Here is a 22,041-nt window from a genome sequence, read left to right on the forward strand (position 1 = left end):
GATACGGTGCTACATGGAGAAGGCATCAGAGCAACAGGGCTTGGAAGGCAGCACACCCAAAGCTGTAGATCTGTGACTCCAGACCTTCTGTCCTGCAAACAAACAAACAAACAAACAAACAAACCAAACCAAAAAAAAACAAAAACAAAAAAAAAAAACACTAAAAAAACAAACAAAAAAAGCAACCAACTTTCGTGCTTTCTTTATTACTTCTTCACTGCTGATGTAAACTAGTGATTGGTGTGGCTCTGAAGTAACCTTGTCATCAAAAAATATTTTGTTGGTTGTTGACATACTTGTTCCATACAAACATGAATCACCCAGCTTCCTTTGGCAGGCTTGCCCTGTGGCCGTGCTGTAATGTGTTTCACCACTGTGATTGAAATTAAAATGTCACCATTAAACATGGCAGTCAGATGCTCCCTGAGCACTGCATCTCTCCAAGTTCTCTGGCTTCCTATGTAGCTATTTCTGACAGTTTAATAAGGTGGCTTTATTCTGGTATAAAATAATATGTTCGTACTTCCACAGTGCTCAGGGATTTAAATGCTTTCAAAGCACTATTTCATTATGTGCATACATCTTTCATCTGTGGCAGAAGCAACAACGCTCACGTAACGTGGTGTTGCTTGTTAGTCCATTAGGAAGTGTAAAGTTAAAATGAATTGTCCTGCCAAACTGCACAGAGCGGCTGCCGGAAAGCAGCTGCTGGGCTGTTCCCTGCACCAGGCTCTCTTGGTGGAGCAAGTAGTGGTGCAGGGCTCTGGAGACTGCTCCATGGGAAAAGCCTTCAGACCATGCTTGACAGCTTCGCTGCTCCAGCTCTGTTATTGCCAGGTCACTGAAAGGGCAGTTCAGTCTCTGAGTCCAACTAGGGGTTGATATGGTACCTCTTAAATCACAAAAACCCCACTGAGTGCGGCAGCTCCTGGGCCGGGCTTTCATGCCTGGCTTCTCTAGTGAGGCTGCCAACAAATATGTCCGTTTTTGTCATATATACAGTCACAAATATCCCTTACTGTCATGAAACTACTAAGCAGCTGGCGTGGAAAGCTAACGAAACTGCTAACAGGATAACGAGCCCAGCAGAGATGAATTCATGCCACTGACCTGTATGTGTACATCTACATCCCTCCCGTTGCTAATGTCTAGAGCTGTTTAACTCCTCAGATCAAATCATTTCACTCTTATGAACAGATGTAACTTTTGACTTGAATCAAGTCCAACTGCTGAAAACATTAATGAAAAACATAAAACTGAGGCTCTGTTTAATCAGCTATTAACATCACTGCCTTATTTTCTCCCCACCCCCGCAAAGGTTTTCTTGTGCTGGGTTGTACTTCTCATCCCAGGTGGCTGCAATTTCTAGTGAAAATAAGTTGAGCCATGAAAGGTTGACCCACTCGCCTCTGAATTGCTTTTTATATGATGTTAGTCCCTCAGGGCCCAATTCTACCCACAGAAGTGAGAATGATAGCTATCAATGTATATCGTAAGTATGTCAGTGTACACAAAGAAAAAGATGAACCCCGGACTTCAGTGGTCTTTAAAATACAGATTTCTCATGAAATGGTGATTAAATAGGAAGCAAAGGACGATTAAAAAATTAGCTTGAAACACTAAGCAGTTTAATCAATTCCACTTCTTCTAGTGCTGCTCAGACCTGAACCTGTTTCTTCTTTACCACGTGAATCTTAGAAATGCTAGCAGTTCCTTTCCTTTGCAGTTGGTTGTTCCTCCTATTAGTGTTCCTCCTATTTGCATACTAGCAATATCAGATGATCATTCAGAGACTGCGTTAGTCCAATATTATCTCCTGAACACTTGGGCAGTTAAACAGTACCACTGAGTTTGCAAAGCTGGTTTGTGTCAGGGTTGCATTTTGACTTTAGAGCTTAAATTTTCAGTGTTTGTATGCCTACCATAATTCTTGGATGCATTGTAGTGCCATCAGAATACCTGGCATAAAAGCAATACCAGCAAATTGATCAAATTATCAAGAGAAGTAAACTTGCATGAACATGAGACTAGAAGATTGCAGAAAGGAAATAAGAAAAAACATGTAGAAACTGGAATTCAGGTGCCAGTTACTTGCTTTATCTGTGCTGAATTCTATGCAGATCCGTGAGGAGAGGTGGTTTGGTATGCTGCTATTACCCAAACAGTGAACTAATCAACTGATGGTTGAGAAATGGCTCCAAATCAGTATTAAGATCTCTGGGATGTTCATCCAGCTGTTCGAAAGCACCAGGCATTACTATGCTTACAAGGCTGTGCAAATAATAAAGTAATATCATTTTGTGAGTGAATACATGACCAATATATGCAGTAGGAACACTGTATAAATTTTGCCCCTCTTAACTGTATTTCATGCAGGGAAATTACATCAGAGAAGACTCAAACCATATTTTGCAGGCAATGGAGTAGTTTAAGAGGCAACAGACAGGTGTTGGAAAGCATTTCTTCTCTGCCATTTGCAGAAGTGCATGTGAAATCTCTCTACTGATCTATAGTCATTCCATTACCTGTCTGCCTCTGGCAGGTAGCTAGTTGAATTTGTGTTAAACAGGATTTTCTTTGCCATTTCCATTTGCTGTTGGAAAAGAAATGTTCTGACATGACATATGACCAATCAATAATTGGAAAGAGCTTGCTTTAGTCATTTGAAGCCAGTAGTATAGACAGTGTCAGCCCCAGCTGGGATTAAAACCTGCAAAGAGTAGTTCTGCAATCACTGATTCTGCAGCATCTCCTCTGGGTGTCTACATTTCACTAATAAGGATGCCCAGCAGACATCAGCTGAAATAACACTTGCCTTTGTTGCTTGGATGTTTTTTTGTGCTCTGAAATGAATTTGGCATATACAAATATACTTTGTTATCCAGCCTAAAGGATGCACAGCAGGAATTGTTATCCTGTCTGTTGATAACTTCAGTAGGAAAGAAATTGCTTTATTTTACTATGACTCCAAAGAGAATAAGTGTCTGACAGTACCCCCTGGTTTTCTGGGTGTTTTTACATTTTTCCCCTCTACTAACAGTGCTTTATTACTCCTGCAGGGCTATAATCATCCGAAACGGTGAAGTCATTCCAATGTCTTCAGAATTCACTCCAGAGACCGAACGCCAGAGACTTCAGTATCTGGTAAGAGACTGGAGAACCAAATCAGGCGCTGCTGCTGATGAGCAGTGCCCAGGAATGTCTGAGTTTCAGACCCACATGGTTGAGTTACTGTGGCTCAGTGGAGGACCACATGTCTGCTGAACACCAATGACTGATTATGCATGTATATATGTGTTTTAGCCATCAGCAAAAGTGCAGAAAAGCCTGACAATGCAAATACTGATGAAAGGAGTCTTACCTTTTTAGTAGAGGCCATTGGTGTCTGTGCTTTTGTACCTTGTTCAGCTGCTGACCTTCAGCAGCTTATTGATGCTGGATAACGAGAGCTCAGACATGCAGCTAACAAGCAACAGAGGTATTTCAATACATCCCAGTGTTTGTGACAGTATAAAGTACGTAAGAGTGCTCTTCGCACACATGTGAACAATATTGTTGGGTTTTATTCATTTGCTGTAATAGTATGCCAGTTGAGCTAGGTTGGGGAGAAGGTGTTCATCTTAGAGGTGATCTGAGTGAGTGTTAGTAGCTGCAGCATAGGGTAGGTGAAGAAAGACTTATTTGCTGTAGCAACAGCCATACAGCTGTGACAGTACAACTACCCAAGAAGATGCAGGATGCTTTATCCATCAAGTCATGTTGGCCAATAAGCTGCCTAAGAAACATAAATGCATGATGTTACTTTTTATGCAAATGATCATGTTGTGGTTTTTTGTTTTTTGAGTTTTTCACTGATTTTCAGATCAGTTGGTTGGAGTTCTTTGGCTGTTCATCAGAAGGCTATTCTTAATGTGTCTGAGAGATTTATTTTCTGCTTCCTCTGATCTCCTGCTTTTTTCCCCTGGAAATTCAAGAATAAGACAAGACAGTGTCACTATTTGCATTTTCTGAAGCAGGATGGACAGGCCAAGGCTGGAGGCATTCCTTGTTCTTCATGCATCTGTTTTCTTTAGTCTGACTCAAGAGTTGTAGTTTGAAACTAAGTAAAATGGTTGAAGGGGTGGTGATGGAAGATTTTAAAGGAAATGCAAATGTTTCCACAACCGTCACATTTGATTTTTAGTCAGGTTCACTGGCTTGAAGCTGAAAATTTCAGAGGAAACGCTACTTTAGGAATATTCATATTCAGAGAACCAAGTGGAAAAGAGGCCTAATAAATATTTACACTACTGTTACATTTAAAAATAATTTGTTTGCTTTTAAAATAAAAAGGTATCTTTGGTATCTAGGAAGTCTGTAGGAAATACGAGATAAAACATTGCCTACAAGGGATTTTTTTCTCTTTTGATGTCCTTTCTGGCTTGTATTTGAAAACAGGAGCTGATCTGAAAAGCATTTCTTCTGTTTCTTTTGGAAATTTCTTTACCTTTGTTTGTTTATTTTGTTTCAGTATGTAACAAATATACCAGGGCTATGGGTATCATGTTCAAAGAAAATACATGCAAGACAGCAAGAGCATGAAACAAAATTAGAGATGATTTCAAGTATAAAATTTCATAAGTAACATTTTTACTTTAGTATTAAAAAAAAAAAACAAAAACAACAAAGAACCAAATTCCTTACAAGGCTGACATAAATGTTACACTCTGAAGTGATATTACTCTCCACTCTTGCATCTGTCCTGTTGATTAGATCTCAATTTACTGATCACCTTGGGCTGTCCCCTGATTCTTCTGTCTTTCTGCTTTATTCACACATTTTGTTGTTCCTATCTGAAACTTACTTGCTTTGGATTTATTTTCTTATTTGCAGCTGAAGTTAAGTTTCTCTGTTCCAAACATATGGAAATGTTCTTCTTGAACGATAGAAAGAAAGTCAGTTAATCATTTTAGCATAAATATTTCACCTGGTAAATGCAGGGGTGATGTTTCAGCTCAGGGCTGTCTATGCTGAGAAGTTGTTGCAAAGGGAAATGGAAGGTGTGAATTTACAGCAGGCAGGTTACTGAGTATTGGCTGCCTGCGAAGATTCTTCTAGTGTAATCAGAGTGGGGAAGCCTTCTTCTGTCTTCAGAGCCTGCTGATTACCTTGGCCACACAGGATGTTAGTTTAGGTTAACTGATGTCTTCTGCACTCACTCATCCTCTGTCTTCAGGGCCTTAGCTTCCATACATAAAGAAATCTGCAGGAAAAGGACCTGTTTAGACCATGTAAAATTTATTGCATGAAGTCCTCCGGCCCAGTATTAGATACAACTGTGTTCCAAATAGCAACGGTTGAAAAACTAGGGGAAAAACAAATGCTTTCTATACCTAGGTCATATTTTAATGCAGTTTTATTGCTGTGTATCCAAGAGTGACCTCTAGGCCTCGGTCATGGCAGGTTCAAAAGAACAAATTCACTAACCAGTCATTCTGGACATCACACAGCTCCACAGGGACTCCCACAGGCTTCCGGCGGGCTACATGAGTGTGGGCGAGGTAGAAACAGACTTTGCACCAGGGAGCTTGCAGAGGTGTTGCACAGAAAGGCGTAGAGAGATCCTTAAAGTCTTGAAGGCCTTACGCAAGTATCCACTTGACTCTTTGGCTTCCCCAACTCACGCTGTTTCCCCTTCACTAGCATGCTTTCACAAATCTCCTTTGGTTTTGAATTTTGGTTTCTATCATTTCTATTCAGCATTCTGGCAGGATATCTTATATAGTTCCTACTCTAGTAAGGCTCTGGCTTCCTGTATCTGTGTATCCTGAGGGAAAACTCAATCCATTATTGACTGGGAACTGCTCTGAGATGTGCAGCAGTTGTGTGGGCAAATATTTTGAGAAACAATTTTTCTTCTATCTTCTGAGGAGACTGTTAATTTCAGTCATGACAGTGTAACCTGCAGTATTAAACTGTGTAGATTTTGTTACTTATTCCCTCGGAAAACGTGGGTGCTCTGTGTTTGGCACCACATGTGCAAAGAGAATGGGCAGGCGTGAGTTCAATGAGAATTTGTTCTTATTTCATTGTCCAGGTGAGGGTTGAGTAACTGGGGAACAGAAAGAGGTGGTGAACCTAGATATCCCAAGTGTAAGTTAGTCCCTAAGTTACAAGTTGGATGTGACTTAATTCTCTAACAATTCATTCAACATAGCACTGCTTTGACCGTCTGTCACACTGCATGATGCTGAGGTAAAAAAGCATTTGTCTTTTTGTAACAATGTGAGGACCAATCCAGGGATGGATTCATCTTCTACTTCCTTCCTTTCTTCTACTCCCACCTCCTTTAGTTATCTCCGTTTGGCTTAAATGTGAACCTGGCCATATGGTGACAACTGGATGCATTGTGCAGTACATGCTGTTGTGAGAGGTATTCTCAGGTAGTAATACATCCTCATGAAGAAAATGACGTGATACAGTAAGAATACTACTGTAAGGTATGGTTGACACATGGAAAAATATGTACAGAAATACCAAGCAGTGCAGCAGAAATGCTAGTTGCCACATCAGCTGTGGAGGAGCTGAACAGGGCGTCGGCAGATGTGGGAATAGAATGAAGGAAAGAGACTTGCAAGGTACAATAAGACATGCACGATGTTCCCTGCCACCTAATTAACGAGCGCACTAGTGCGTAAGTCTGGGTTTATCTTAATTTCGTATTTGCTTTGCTGAACACTGGGAAACACAGCAGGAAGTAAATGGCCTTTTGAAAGAAACGTGACTAATATTTCCCTGAACAGACTCCATTTCATACAGCTAATGTTGAATGTACTACATCCAGCCACAAAATACACCATAAAATGGCTGAGTACCAAACATATGATACAAACCGTGCCAGATTCATGCCAAAAAAACTGTAGCAGCTTCTGAGAGAAAAATGATGGAAAATATTCCTGTTTCATAACGCAGAATAACAATATTGTCTGAACATGCCTCATAAGGATACAGAAGTGTTTGATAGTCACTGTTTTTATTACATTTTAAGTTCTCTGAATGATGTTTCTAATCTGAGGTTCTTACAAATCGTGACTAAACAAATGAAAAATTAAAATGTGATGCCTCATCATAGCTGAAACTCTGGTACTTAGCTTGTGCTTATGTTTTTGGTTTGTTTTTGTTTTTTTTTTATCTGTTCAAGGGATTTCTTAGTGCCCCTTTAGCTACTTGAGAAAACTGCAGATTTTCAAAGAGATGTTTTCATTTATTCTTTGGTTCAGCATAGTTTGGTAGGGATGGAAAGAGAGAACAACCCTGCCTTGTAGTAAATGGAGAACGGTTCTCAACAAACTCAACTGAAAGTCATAGCTGTACTCTTTTCTTTATAGAATTAGAATGAAGCATCAAGAACAACCGTTAAAAAAAAAAAAAAAAAAAAACACCTACCAAAAAAAAAAAAAGAATAAAAAGAAAAAAAAAATTCTTCACATACGAATTCAGCTCACGGCACCAGAAGCTTCCAAATTGCTCTTTTCCCCCTGTTCCAGTGATGCCAAAAATATTAGAATCAAGTTAAGATCCCTAGATTGTAAATCAAGCATTGAGGCTTGGCTGCGGAAGAGAAATCTTATTTGAACATTAGCAGTCCTGTGGTAACTCTGCCAGCTTTATTAATCTTATTTCACTTGTGACCTCAGACTTTCCATCTGAGTAAATCTTTATGAAATGCAGTCTCTCCCAATTGCTTTCCCTTTTCAATAAAGGAAATTCTTGTTTTCAAGGGGAAAAATGCTAAAAGCCTGTAAGTTTATTTCTTCTGAACCCATGATCCAGCCTAATAAGTAATCTCATAATCTGAGTTAAATATCTCCATTTTCATTTCAGGTCTTGGAGGTTTTTGCTTTCAGTAAGTCTTTTTTCACAGATAGGTAACACTGTTCTTTACCTAGAAGTACTTTGTAATGATTTAATCAAGATAGGCTATTTATCTTCACAAGTGAACTGAATTGCACTTTCTAAACATATTGTTGAGTTTATAAAATCATAGACTAGGAAGAACAAATAAGATAAAAAAAAAAATGCTATGTGTAGAATACAAAAGTCATTAGAGATGTTGCAACATCTTTCCAACTTAAGCAAAAATAAATACAAACTTTACATGTATTTTTATATAAAGAATCCTGAGTTCTGAAGTATGGAAAGCCTCATCTCGTCTAACATTGCTTGGCAACTCAGAAGTCAGTTCTGCTCCTCAGACATTTCTGTATCGAGTAGCAGCAATCCAATTAGATGGCCATAGAAGTTTAGGTGCAGAAGGGAACCTTGGATGCCTGTAGATTACAGGAGGAAAAATGTAATTCCCTGAACTGTGCAGAGTGAATCTGATGGAGCTCCCATTTCAGGAAGGGATCACCATGTCAAGATCATACTTGTGTGCTTAAAAGCTGCCTCTTGAAAGCAGAATCCAATCTTGGCAGCTGCACAGAGCATCTCCTTCAGCCCCGTCTCAGCTGAGCTGGGAGGTGTTTTGTGAAAGGATGCCTGGCAAAGGGAGCAGAGACAGGCTGATCGACGGTTAGCACTGTGATGTACTGAGCCTGATCCAACTCCTATTAAATTGAGTGGGATCAGGTTCAGCCCTTAAATGCAGGAAATATTTTACTGTGAACTATCTGTATGATAGCTGCCAGGTAGATCAATAAGGGCTTCCACTGCTTCCTGCTGCTCACCTTTGATGAGTGCTAGATTTATGACAAACCCAGCAACTAAAGCCAGCTCATTTGATCTGCCCTGATGGCAACTGCTGCTGAAGATAAGACAGACGTTATTGCCTTAACTGGCTGGATAAGTAAAAAGAGACACCTGCAGAAAGGTTGAGAAATGCTACTCTTTCTATTCCCTAGCCAATTTGTCTATATCTTCAGAAAAATTCACAGTGTGGCTTATGTTGGGAGGAAAGGATTGTTTATGCATTTATTAAAGAAAAACAAGTGAAGTTTATTTCCAAAGGAAAAAATATGGTACGTCTAAGGATAACCTGTCAGGTGATCTGTGTACAAAGTGTGCAGTGGACAAAGTTGAAGTTGCCTCAAGCTGTGTTGATGGTGTTCTCAAGCTGTGAGGTGCTCAAGCCTTGGGTTTGGTGGAGCCAACTTGAGCTCCACATGTACGCCCTCCAAGTCTTTACTTGCTCAATGGCTTTGTCATTTGACTGTTCCTTTCTCTTAAGTCATCAGCCTGCAAAAGGAGATGTTCTGCTTTATGAAACCCTGCAGACTCCTTCAGGGTCAGTGGTGAAGAGTACTTCAGTAATCACAGCTGGTGAGAACGGGTGAGAAGGAATGAAAGGATTTTAGGAAGAGAGGGCTGCTAAACATAAGATCACTACCAGACTCCAGATAGCATGGGAACTAGTGTATGTGCACCTTGCTGGAGCAAATCTTGTTGTTGTCCTTATTTGAAAAGGAGGAAAAAGGAAAAGAAAAAATAAAATGTGTGTGGGAAGGGAGTGAGAAGGGATAGTAGTGCTGCCTCAGTAATAACAGAGGATGTTTTATAATCTTCATGTGGTATCTGTGGCTTGATTTTTACCCACAGGCTTACATGCAGCCCCACTTGCTGGGAAATGAGTTCACACATTTAGAGTTTCCACGGAGGGTGCAGCGCAAGGAAGTTGGAAAGAGGATGCTCTACCGTGACTTCAACATGACTGGCTGGTAAGGATGTGCCCTTCTCAGCAAGAGGTCAGCCTTTTCCCCAGCATATGCCTGCTTTGTACACATCTGTGAGTAAACTGCATCAAAGGTGGAGGTGTACACCTTTGTATTATAAAGAAAGGTATTTTCATCTTTCAGATGTATTTTGCTTTTAGAAATTAACATTTAAAATGAGTTGACCTGCCTCCACAGCCCAGACCACAGATCATTTTAGTATATGAGCACTCAAAGAAGAGAAAACTCTCAAGAGGGTAGATATGCCAGGAGTATTCCTGAAAGACAGATAAACAACTTTCCTATCTTGCAAGTAACATCTTACAGAATCTGGATCAGTGGGTGACCATTCCTTTGCATGCAGTGCTTGCAGAAGAAAAGAGCTGCTTCCCATGCTCCACTGCAGCTAACACCTCATTTGGGTAACCCTTGAGGGCCTATACAAATAAAAGTTATAGTCATCCTAAAATGAAAGATTTGAATGAACAGCACTGACTTGATGAGGTGAAGATAGAAAGAGTGATGAGTTTTTTGTCACTAGACAAACCTAATGTTTCTTTCTTTGTCAGTGTCTTCATTGTTTTGTGCCAGTTCAAGAGGCTCTTTCTCAAGTGACTCTCACTAAGAAAAGTCCAATGCCTTGTCATTGAGTACTGTGTATGTGACATATAAAGGCAAATGTCTTATATATGCAAATGGCTTTTGCTTCTCTGCTGTTTGTGTTTCAGCATCCTAAGAAAATATTCATGGAGGAAAGGAGGGGATGGAGAGGGTAAAAAAGCCTGAGCTCTTGTAGATTTGGAGACTTGCACGCACAAGTACAACTGCAACTCCACATGCTTCTGATTGTCCCATGCTTTGGAGACTGTAAATATAATGATATTTTAATGGCAGAGTAATAACCTAAGTTTATTAATATAATCTGGAGTTTTTGTACTGTACAGAACATATTAATCTGGGAATACTCATAATTGTCCATCAGCTTGAACAGCTGCTAGTAGAAATATGCAATCCTTTCCTGAAAATAGTGGCTGCACATTTTGAAAAGGCTGCAGGCAAAAGCAAAAGAATAGGAACAAAATGAGAACATTGGCCCAACTGAGTCTGAACAGTAAAATATTTGAAAGGCTCTCAGTTTCTGCAAAGGGAGATTTTTCTTATTAAGTACATCGATCTCTGAAGCATCAGAAAGGAATGGCTTCATGTAGACTTCCAAAAGATTTTTCAAGATGTGAGGTGCAACTTGGAGGGGGGGGAGGAAGCCAAATCACACAGCAAATATTGTGGATGGATATGTAAGTAGCTCCAAAAAGGAGGGTAGGAGCAGAGTTATTTAAGTGGTTGAAAGATAGAGTTTCACCAGGTTCACAGGAGTTGTTTGGATTTTCCTCAATTGGTTAGAGGTCTGGAAAGGAAATACAGTTAGAATGACTGAACTTGCAGTATTTGCAGGTGACACAGCTCTTCTATTAATAAACAAAAAAGGTCTCTGAGGAACTGTGAAGGATTTAATGATTTACACAAATGGGCATCACAGTGATCAAATTTGGTGTTGATAAATACCAAGAAAAGGATGAAAAATAACTGCTTTTTGAAAGTAGAAACAGCAAGAGCTGTTTCAAACACAACAGTGAGAGTCCTACTTACAGGACTGTTGCTTTTTTTTTTTTTTTTTTTGCAGTAAAAATCACAAGCAGGATGCTGGGATGCATACAATGTTGGAATGGTTAAAAATTAAACAAAGGGATAAGGCTGCATATCGGTTTGTTCCTTGCTTGTGAATATGTGCACAGCACTTCACCTTATTCAGAATGGTTATTGCATAACTAGCTTGGCTTTAGAAGAAAGATAAATAGGAAGGAACATGTTTTATATGTAGAATAGCAAGTAGAAGATATTGGATAAGTCTAAACTGATTGCAGATTTGTTTTGATGTATTGTATTTCAGTACTAGTGTGTGAACTCTGTTAACTCTAGCATATGGCAGGGGGGAGAAGTGAGTTGATTTTGCCTGCTGATTTCTCTGAATTTCCTGAAGTGTGGGACACACATTGATCCAGTTACCGATTCTAATGTGGTCAGTGCAAAGATTACCACTGGTTTATCACAAATACGCTTAGCTGTAAGTAGTTGTTCTGGAACAAATATAAAAATTGTGACTTGAAAATTGAAGCCTGAATTTACCTCAGTGTTTTCCCAGAAAGGGTTGGCTTGTGCCAAGCAAAAGCATGTGGAGACTGTGATGATACTACCTCTCCCTGCTGTTACTTTGGACTTCTAGCTGGAAGTGGAAAATGGGGGCTGCATTTTTGTCCTGAGTCAAAGAATCTGAATCTCTTAGCCGTTCTGTACCCCACAGCTAGAGTACATATTGCCTCTTTCTTTTTTTGCTTCAGGACAATGAAATGGTGAGGGAACTGCTCTATTGTTGTAGCATTTATCGAAGTCAGAGTCCTTTTAAATAAGGATTTATTTCTTTTCTCAGGGTGCTTTCCCAAGGAAGTCTTGTTTTCCATCGAATTACATGCAGTCATCTCCTAAGCTGAGGAAATGCAGTCTGCTTCTATTTGTCCAAAATCTGGGTCACTCTCAGTGGCTGAGGTTGTGGACAAGGTGTGAGATTTCTTACCTTGATGGCCCCTCAGAGGCGATGGTTTGAGGTGGCTGACATTTCACTGATTCTTTTCCACCTCAAGAGTCTTGCTCCTGTTTTCTTCCCCTTCTAATCCTTCAAATTAATTGATGCATCAGGACATGGCAGCCAAGGACGTATCTGTTCTCCATTTGCTTCTAAGGACAGTATCTATCATGGCAAATGAATTGGCATATACATTTCTTTTCTAGAAAACATCAGATGGTGCTTTGGCCAGCCAAAGCCTGGTTTGCTAAAGTGTTGCCAATCCTTTATCACTTAAGATGCAGATCAATTGTCTGAATCTTTTTTTGGTCGGTGACTTCACTGTGTGTTGACATTTGCATGTACCCGAAGAGAAGTGCAGGTGATGTCAGGAAGAAACAGCCTCACACTTACTGCCTCCCTTAGTAGGAGGGTGTAAAACTCTGCTCTGGTGTTTCCTCAGGAAAATGAACTGTTTTACTTTAAAATTCAGGACATTTTCTTCTATTAGAAGTTGTATGCTTTTTTAATTTTTTTTTTTTTTTTTAATTTTTTACCCTTCTCCTGTGCACTGGAGCCTTTCAGATTCTCAACAATGGATTGGCTTGCCCAGCTCATTTGGATTATAGAAAGTTATTGTCTTTCGGTCTGTCATAATGCATTTGGCCTTTTTTTTTTTCTTTTCTTTCCTTTTTTTTTTTTTTTTTCCCTGTGAAGTTTCCACACTGGCTTTGTCTCAGCTGCCCACAGTGGTAGTAGAGCTGCCAAGTTTCCCTGCAGCATTAGGACAACCACTGATCCAGCAATGTGTGCTACATCACTAGTCCAGGCTGCCTGTAACTGCCCTGACACCAGCATTTCTCTTCTGCCTCCATTTCTCTTTGACTACTTGCCTTTTCTCCCTTTTCTCTAGTGGGATGAGAAATCTGCTGCATTAAATGTATATAAAATGAATCCCATCTAGGTTGAAGCTGGCCACGAGCTGCTCCTCCTGCACCATCACCCCCCACACATCATGATGGAGCAGCCGTCGCAGAAAGCGTTCTGTAGCTGGCAAAGCATCTTAAGAGCTGTGTCTCCTGCTGAACAAGCCTCCAAGCTGTCTCGAGCTGTAATTTGCTGGCAGACATCTGTGTTACTAACAGTCTTTCACAGCTGGATCTCTGGTCTGGGGTTTGCAGACCGTGGCTTGCCGAGGTTAAGCTTGAATCAGAAAGGGTACTTCTGGTGACATGGACACGTCCTGGCAATAGAAGCTTTGGGGAGGACTCTGGCCACAAGAGCAAAGTGCTGCCAATGCTAAAAGAGGTAGAAATAAATGGGGAAGAGGCGTGCCTGGTGAGAACTGTGCTCCTTTTAAGGACGGCACACAGTGAGTGTTTTCCATCTCCTCCTTTTATTTAGCATTTAAGACACGGTTGGCAGGCTTTTCTTTACATGTGGGTAAATGAGGGAGAACAATTCTGCTTTGCTCTGAATGCATCTCAGGCATCATCTCCAAACCTGCTTGGTACTGTTCTGGCTTACTGTGCCCCTTACGGCACATAGGCACATGGAGCTGTTTCATCCAGTGTCCCTGTCAGCCTTCTGCAGCCTTGTGTTTAACCAGAGGTATCCAGAAGGCACCATTGGCATCAGCCGTTGTGGTTTCAAAATTAACCTCTTGCTTCTTCTCAGAACATAAACAGTGGCCTTTCTGGTGTTTGCATTAAAACAGGATTTGTTGAATGCTTGTTTTCAGATCAAAGCTCTAGCTTTTTGACTCAATAAATTTCAGCAGCAAAAGAGCCTGGACAAAAAAATCCGGTTTCAGTCCTGACATGTTCCTGACTTCCTTTGCCCTCCAGGTCTGCACACAGTTGTACAGGACCCATACAGAGCAGTTTGACCCAGTGCAGCCCCAGCCATGCCATTGGGGCTGGAGCCCCAGAGCACAGTGTGCTGGAGGGCTTTGTGCTGCACCTGAGTTTGCCCATTGACAGTACCTGCAGGGCACTACTGGCTTCTGGCGAGGTTTTGTCACAGTGCATGACCTGGGGATACGCTATGCTTGTGATTGATTCCAAGGCAGAGGCTGGTGCCCAGGAGCTAGTGCTGAGCAAAACCTATTTTATTCTAGAGTCAATATTGGCCACTTCCTGGCAAGCCGCCAGCCTATTCTGTGCTCGCCCTTTTCTTTTCCAACAGGGAATGTCTTTCAGCCTCCGAGCATCTGATTGAAAAAGCAACTTCACTTTTCAAGCCATTTTATATTGTTTGGGATGGATGCCTTTTGCTTTCATTGCACAGCCTGCTTTGCAGTCTGCGGTTCAGTCTCCGGCACACAAAAACCAGTGTCTCATTAATCACTTATTGGGGATCCAGAGTACCACGGTGAGAGCCAATGTACATGTTTTGCTTGGTAATGCGCAAGCCCAATAGAACAAATACTGCCAGTGTTGCTGCTGTCTTATTCGTTACTGCTCCACGTCCTTTGACAGCGCGCTCAGGTAGCCTGGCTGAGCAGTGCATAAGCAGATTGAGAAATGCCACAGAGAGCTTTATGAAGCAGACGCCCGCGCTGCACCCCCATTTAATATAAATTGATTTATTGAATCAAGCACAGAAGCCCTGCTACAGAAACCTCGAGCTGTATCCTCTGGAGAGCCACCTAATAAAACAGCCCCAACTGACACTCCTCATTAGCTTTTCCTCCGATCCCAAGGCAGTATTTAAAGTGACACTGTCCCTCTTTTTGCCTGAATTTATCTGCCGGCTAATGCCTGTGGGTCTAATTAGCTTAGCATTATTAGTCTTATTCAGATAAGCTGCATTTCCTAACAGCTTGAATCCAACTTGTAAAAAGTAATTGGAAGTCTGCAGACCCTGTGCCATAACCTGCTTGATTACGCCTTTTAGCCAAATTCATGTAATTTACAAAAAGTCATCCTCCCTGCCCCATTTTTTAATTGAGCTTTTTTGTCTAGTGAAACCTTCTGCGCTTCTTCTGCTGAAACCCTGCCTGTATTGTTGTGCTTGGGACCTCAACCGTATCCTTTGTGCAATCACCAGGGAGAGATCAAATTTTAATTTCATAATTACTTCACAAGAAAGCAGCCTTTTCCCAAGCCATGCCTGGTATTAATTTCCTCCCAGCAACTTACATTTTCATAATTTAATGATTATGGGCCACCTTAGCAGCATTAAACCTTTCTAGAGAGTGGAGAGCGAGGATGTCACCTTCGCAGCACAAGCGGCGATCCGTGGCCTCTTGCCTGGCTTGTTGTCCTCGTGCTCCTCCGGTTGCGAGGCAGCCGGGTGCTGCTCAGTGTGCACAGCCAGAGCAGCTTGCTGGGCTGTGCCGGGATGTCTGGAGCATGGCTTCTCAATGATGAATGGCTGTTTGCAATGTGCATGTTATGCATCTTTTTAAGATTTGCAGCCCTCGCTGCAGGAGCAGCGGGAGGTGGGAGCTGGCCTGCTGCATACAGCGTATCTCCTGGCAGTGATGAATGACTCCAGTTTCGCCAAGTGCGCACATGCCACAGGAGCTGAGCCAGAGTCTTTGGGACTGGAGAAAGCAAAAACAAAAAATAATTGTTCTGCAACAAAGAAGGAAAGTAAGTGTGAGGGTAAACTTCTTTGGAAACAGCCTCTCTGGGGCCAAGTGAGCCTGGCAAGAAAGTGGCTGGTACAAGTCATGTTCTGCAGGAGCATCTTCTGGAAGCAGTGCACCAAGACCTGTCCCTACATGGCTGCGCAACTCCACTTGGGCTCTGCCTTGATGTAAGGTCAGGTTCCTCGTGTGGAAGGACACCAAAAGGCTCCCAGTCTGTGGAATCTGTTTTATCGGACAGAAACTAAGCTGAAATAATCTTCAGTCTGAAAACCAATACCAAATCTTCATCATGGTTAAGGTGAAGTATTTTACCTCACTTCCTCTTTCTAGTCCGGACACTTTCTCTTGCTTCCTGAGCTGCACACATTCCATATGACCTCTGCTGGGCCCTCAGGAAATCCTGCTCCTTTACATCGCTGCTCAGGATGGACTTAAGTCCCTCCTCTCAGTTCAGAGGAGGCCCCTTGCTCCCAGTCTCCAGTGTTGTTGCTGGGATTGTGAGGTCTCTGCTTGCTTTGTCTTTTTGCCTGCCCCATCCTGCACTACAGGGATCTTTCTCAGAAGAATTTGCTGCACAATCCCTCCTTTCCAGAGGATCCCAGCTGGCCAGCGTGGAGCAGACACTGCGGGTGAACAGGCAGTCTTCCTACCATCTGCTTTACCACATCCTTTTAGCAAGAAGTGCAGCAAAATGTGAATTTACAAATGATTCTTCTGTCCATCACAGTGCATTAAGCCTATAGGGTGTTGACAGCCCACTTCCCTTACCCGTCTGTCTTCAGGGTAAGTTGCTGACAAACCTTCCTGTTTGTCTTTTTAGAAGAGATGAAGTAAATTTTAAGTGCCTAAGTTAGCAAAATCACTGTGAAAAAGGCTTTAACCCAGTGAAGCTGTTGCAGAACATGAACCCCTTTGATGTGCAACTGTAGTGTCTGCACACAGGTTCAGGTGCTCGCAAGTGGTGGAAACTCTGCCAGTTGCAAACAGTGAGTAAATGTGCCTGCAGTATGTTTGTTTTGTCCCTCCTCTTCTCCTGAGCACAAAAAGAGTAAGGTGCTTATAAATTATCCTCAGTTATGGTTTCTCCTAATGTGCTCTTTTATGGACAAGGACCTCTCCAGGTCCTTGCCCACCCTATCTGCAGCTTTTCCTCCACTGCTTTCTGTTAGTGCTCTGTTAGAGGTAAATGGATTAAAAAAAATCAGCCACACTCAGAGAAGTGCCTGAGAGAAGATGCCAATGCTCGAGTCTTTGAAGTGGGCTGGCCAAGAAGATGGCCAAGATTTGCTTCACTTAGGAATTACATCCACAGGAGTACGTGTCCAATCCGATGCAGTCCAGACTCTGTGTTAGGACTGACTGTACACCACAGCGCAGGCTTCCTGGAGGTTTAGAGCTCAAGTACCAGTCTGGTTTGACCAAGATGGAAATGATAACTGTGTGCAAGGCACGCACACACAAATTTTAAACTTTTTTTTTTTTTGTAACTTACGTATGTGTAAACAGAGTTGGAATTTGCAGAACTAAAACATTGTACAGTTTCAGATTTGGAAAAAGGTATTTCTCCCTTTTGTGAGGAAAAAGTATTTTAAAACTTGTATGTTTCTCTCTTTACCTGGAAGAAAACCTATTAGAGTATCTTGGTGTAGAATAGATGATTCCCTAAAAACAATTTGTGCATATATGCATGTGCATCTGTCTTCTTTAATCCACCTGGGCTTGCCATCATCATTTCTCTTAACAAACATAACTATAGTTTGTGTGTTTTTATTGTATTTGTATATTGTAGTTTTGCCTCATTAAACTATATGTCAGATGAGTAATAGGGGAAAGACACTGAGGCACTGAAACATTAAAGCTAACATATCTAGAGGGTACTTAGTATCAGACAGTGCTCTCTGGATTTAAAGATCCTGACTCTGCAAAAGCACATGTGTAGGGATGTTTTAAAAAATTATGGTTTCATTGAGACATAAATTGCATAATTTTCAGTGCTCTGTGCCTAACCTGAGCTACATATCACTTCTCCCTTTGGAAAATTTTGTGTGTAGCTCAATAGAAAGTACAAAGAGTTCATTTTGGGGTGGTGGTTTAAGCTCTGTTATCCAAAGGTAGCTCCAATCCACTTATTCCTTGCTGGGGCTGCGGGACGGGCAGGGCAGAAAGGAAACACCTATTTCTATCAAATTGTGTGTTTCTCAAGGATATAAATCTCCTTTTCTATTGGTATGGCCAGGAAGGCTCGACCTTGGGTGACACAGACCAGGAGGATGGAAGGTTGTTTGGTTTGCTGGAGAGGTTTTGTAGAGTTTGGTATGTTGTTTGGTATGTCTTTGCTTTTTTGCAGGCTAGTAGAGAAGCAGTGCTGGAAATACACTTTGTCTGCAAACACGTCTCAAAGGAGAGTCTTCATCCTTGTATTCAGTATAAACTAAGACATTTCTCATGCCGTAGTTCTTTACCTTTGTGCTTGTCACAAGTGGGTTTTGCTTTGTGCTTCAAGCTAAAGCCTTTTGATAGTGATTCTTTTTGTTGTTCCTCCCTAAGTATCAGGTGTCATTAGCAGAGATGTGAAAAATGAGCAAGTGTTCTAAAGCCAAATGGTGTGGAAAAGCAGAGCACACAATGAGCATGGAATCTGGATTCTTATGTCATCCACACAACAGAGCTTTTAGGTCAGCATAGACTGTTTTTTCGCTACCATCTTTTGTACCCAAGGATGCTGATACAATACCCTTTCATGAACAGCAGACTTATACAATATGCTGTAAAAGAAAAGAAAATACAGGGTGTTCTTTCGTCACCAAAAACTTTTAGTTGTATATTTGCATCTTCTACTCATCCTACTCATGAATTTGTGTGTGCTTTCAGAAGAGTAATTTTAAGAACAGAAGGCTTAATGCATGCAAGAAATTCTCTAGGATTTTGGCTCATGAAATCTGTATTTGGGAGGTGACTACCATTTCAAGCTCCAGCTCAGCAGTGTGTGTGTAGCTTTGATAGTCTCTTACTTAACAAATATTTAATGTACTACTAATGACTGCAGGTACTGCAAAAAGATTGTCTTTGGTATTTAGCTGCTTCTGATGTTTTGGGGTTTTTTTTTGTTTTTTTTTTTTTCATGTATTTAGAGCAAATTCCAGTTTGCATATGAGTAACATCATGTCAGTCCTAGTTCTTTCGTTCTGACATCTCTTTTGGCTCCCGGTGCGATTTGGCCTGCTTTTTCAAAATGTTGGTCCTGAGTCCAAATGTAACTTTGTGGGTGGTACATATGTCAAGCCCTAGTTCAATTTTTTTGGACAGCAGCACCATTTCATAATTCTTCTGAAACGAAAAGAAGAAATGAAGTTAACTGAAAGAAATGCAGCTAGATTTAGCTGGGCAAAAGCTTGCCTTTTTTGCTCCCCCCTCTCTACTGCTCTGTTTTTCCATTTGGAGAAGTAGAGATTTACGTGGCAGAAGCAGTGACAGGATTAGGCTAACTCAGAGCAGCAAGCAGTAGCATGGCCTTGTCTTCATAACCTGTCTTCTCATGCCCTGGTAGCTGTTGAATCCTTCTGGGATGCAGATGAGGGAGATGAGGAGTGTGGAGAATCGGAACCCTGCATTTGTGTTTGTTAAAACAGCAAGGTAGACTGAATTATGAAGATGTCTGAACAAGGCTGCACTGGTATTAAAAAAAGCCAAACAACCCCCTCAGGTTCTCCATATGTCTGTGTTTGATATACTGATTGCCATATTATATCTTTATGTACAGCATACTCTCTAAAGAGCACAGGAAGGTATAAATGCAACTTTACTGCATAAAGTCAAGTGAAATAGTCCAGAGGGTTGTAGCTTGTGTGAAATAAACACATGTACAAAGTACAGGAGGTTTCACATGGCATAAATCACCAGGAACTTCATAGCTTCCTTCCTTCCTTCTTCCCTGCGCAGTTGCAGAGCTGCTAGCTGAAAAGCTGTCCTTCATCATTCTTTTGCAGGAAACCACAAGCTCATATATTATTAATTCTTATTCACTAGTAGTGCAGGACTTAGGTACTTTTCTTGAGTGTCTCAGATTGCTTTTCAGTGTATCCATGCCAGCTCTACTGCTGCGGTCACCGTTCTTATGCATTGTTTCCCAAAGATTGATAATTTTTCAGGCAACAGCAAAATCGATGCAGAAAAAAGAAGGGCATGAGATGAATCTTGACACCCAAGTTCTGAGTCCAAGAGGTGATTTGCTGTGAGAAACCACAAAACAAATCACTGTTGGCCTAGGGGTCTTCCCTAATTGAGTGTCATATCTTCAGGAGGTCATAAGCCAGTCAGATGCCCTTCCTAATCTCTTTATGAAACAAGTAGGCTTCCGCCTTTGCAACATAGCCTCAGCCAACATCTTTGCACTATTGTCACAGTGAAAGATGGTCTTTATGGTGAGTCCTTAAGAATTGATGGATTCAGTCATGGAGACCATTCTTTTGAAGAACACTGGCTCAGATGATAATTTTTTCCCCTCCATCTCTCTTTCCTTTTTCCCTTTCTTCCTAATCCACAGTTGGTGTGAGATGCTGAAAAGCAAATCGAAGAGAGAGGAGAAAGTGGTATGAAAAGTCAGTCCCTATTTTGGCTACTTACAAGATAATGTGGAGTGGGAGCTTTAGTCTTCAGTATTTTTAGTTATCTTGCAAATAATGTTACTTGTAGGTAAAGAATGAATTTTCTTATTCCTTTAAAAAGGGAGGTTACAAGTAGTGAAGTCATGTCAAGTTATTCATGTTTGCTATTTGTAACAAATATGTCTAGCAACTTAAAAATCCAACAGGAATTGCTGGGCTTGTGGTTTGCATTAGTCATTTGACTCCAATGACTAGTATGGACTCAGCTGACACACCATTTGTCTTGGTGTTGGAGCACAACTGCTTCTGTGCAAAGGAATGAGAAGGATTCCGACTTCTTCTCAAGGAGGTTTTCCCAAGGCTTCCAGCATTGTAGGCCCAGCTGGAAGCTGTGGGATGTGTTCGTGAGCAGCCAGGCAGTGAATAGAGCTGTGGTAAAATTTTCCTCTTTGTTCAAACTAGGATATCCAAGTTGGTGAGTGAGGCACAGTTCTGATTTATTGCCTGCTGGATGTAAAGAAAGGAACAGGAGCAAAGTCCATGACTGACTGACTCATCCTTCCCAAGAAAATGCCATTCCAAGTTTTGAATGTCAGTAAAATTTTATTATGCTGGCTATGAGTACTGATTTGTGCTTTTTAAATGTTTTTTCCATAGTATCACTTAAGATGCCCAGGTATCCAAGGTATTCTTGACTACTGAGCTTCCCATGAAGTGCCCACTGTGTTTTGCAAACCCTACCTGGTTCTGTTTAGTGATATCTTGTAGTGTGGGTGTGGAGACTTCCACTGCTGTTTCTTCTTCTAGTTTTGGTTTATTTTTGTTTTTTTTCTACCCTACTGCCCAAATCCCAAAAAGGACCAAACCTGAGATTACTAGAAAACCAATGGTGGGCCTTAAATATCTACACTGCTACTTCAAGTCCAAGGCTTGCTTGTTTGCTGCAATATGCATAGCTATGTAAAACAGCACTATTGATCCCAGATCTATGCCATACTTTATTGAAGCAGGGGGCAGTTCAATTACAGTTTAGGACCTCACCCTTAATTTTTAATTTCCTGCCAATTTGTGTCACATTGCTTAAATTGAATGTATCTCCCTCAGGCTCAAGCAGCCAGCCCCGCTTCAGAGCCACACAGCAGGGGCTGGTGGGGGCTGGCAGGGCCCTGCTGTGGTCCTCTCCCTTCTGCTTCATTGAGGAGTGCTGACTTGTGCTTTCAATGATGGTTTTGGTATCACTCCAAGGATTGAGGCAGGCATAGAATGGAGGAAGGACAGCGTGCAGGAAATAATTTGGGGAGGGTCAATTTTGTAGCGCAAAAGGAAGCATGTCCCTATGGAAAGCTGTGGGGTGACGTACCTTGATCACAGAGTCTGCTCAGCCCTTTGGCCCCAGTTTGTGTCACAAAAAAATAGGGGGCTCTGTGGCTGTGAGAGTGACAGCCATCTTATTTATTTCTCACTGGCAAAATTGCTCACCTTCTCACCTCATCAGTGTCAACAGCTGGATGTGTAAAAGGCAGAGTGCACAGG

The 22,041-nt window shown here is 41.5% G+C and overlaps 1 protein-coding gene across 1 annotated transcript in view; it reads left to right on the top strand.

The window, feature by feature from the left end:
• PPM1H (protein phosphatase, Mg2+/Mn2+ dependent 1H) overlaps positions 1-22,041 on the top strand; it is a gene marked incomplete at both ends in the record, with an annotated part of 128,482 nt that overhangs the window by 91,090 nt on the left and 15,351 nt on the right. The window contains 2 exons of the mRNA XM_079544213.1: positions 3,060-3,144; positions 9,577-9,695. Of these exons, the coding sequence (XP_079400339.1) occupies positions 3,060-3,144; positions 9,577-9,695 (204 nt within the window). The remainder of the gene's footprint in view (positions 1-3,059; positions 3,145-9,576; positions 9,696-22,041) is intronic.

The sequence above is a fragment of the Tetrao urogallus genome (genome assembly GCF_951394365.1).
Source record: "Tetrao urogallus genome assembly, chromosome: 1".
NCBI lineage: Eukaryota > Metazoa > Chordata > Aves > Galliformes > Phasianidae > Tetrao > Tetrao urogallus.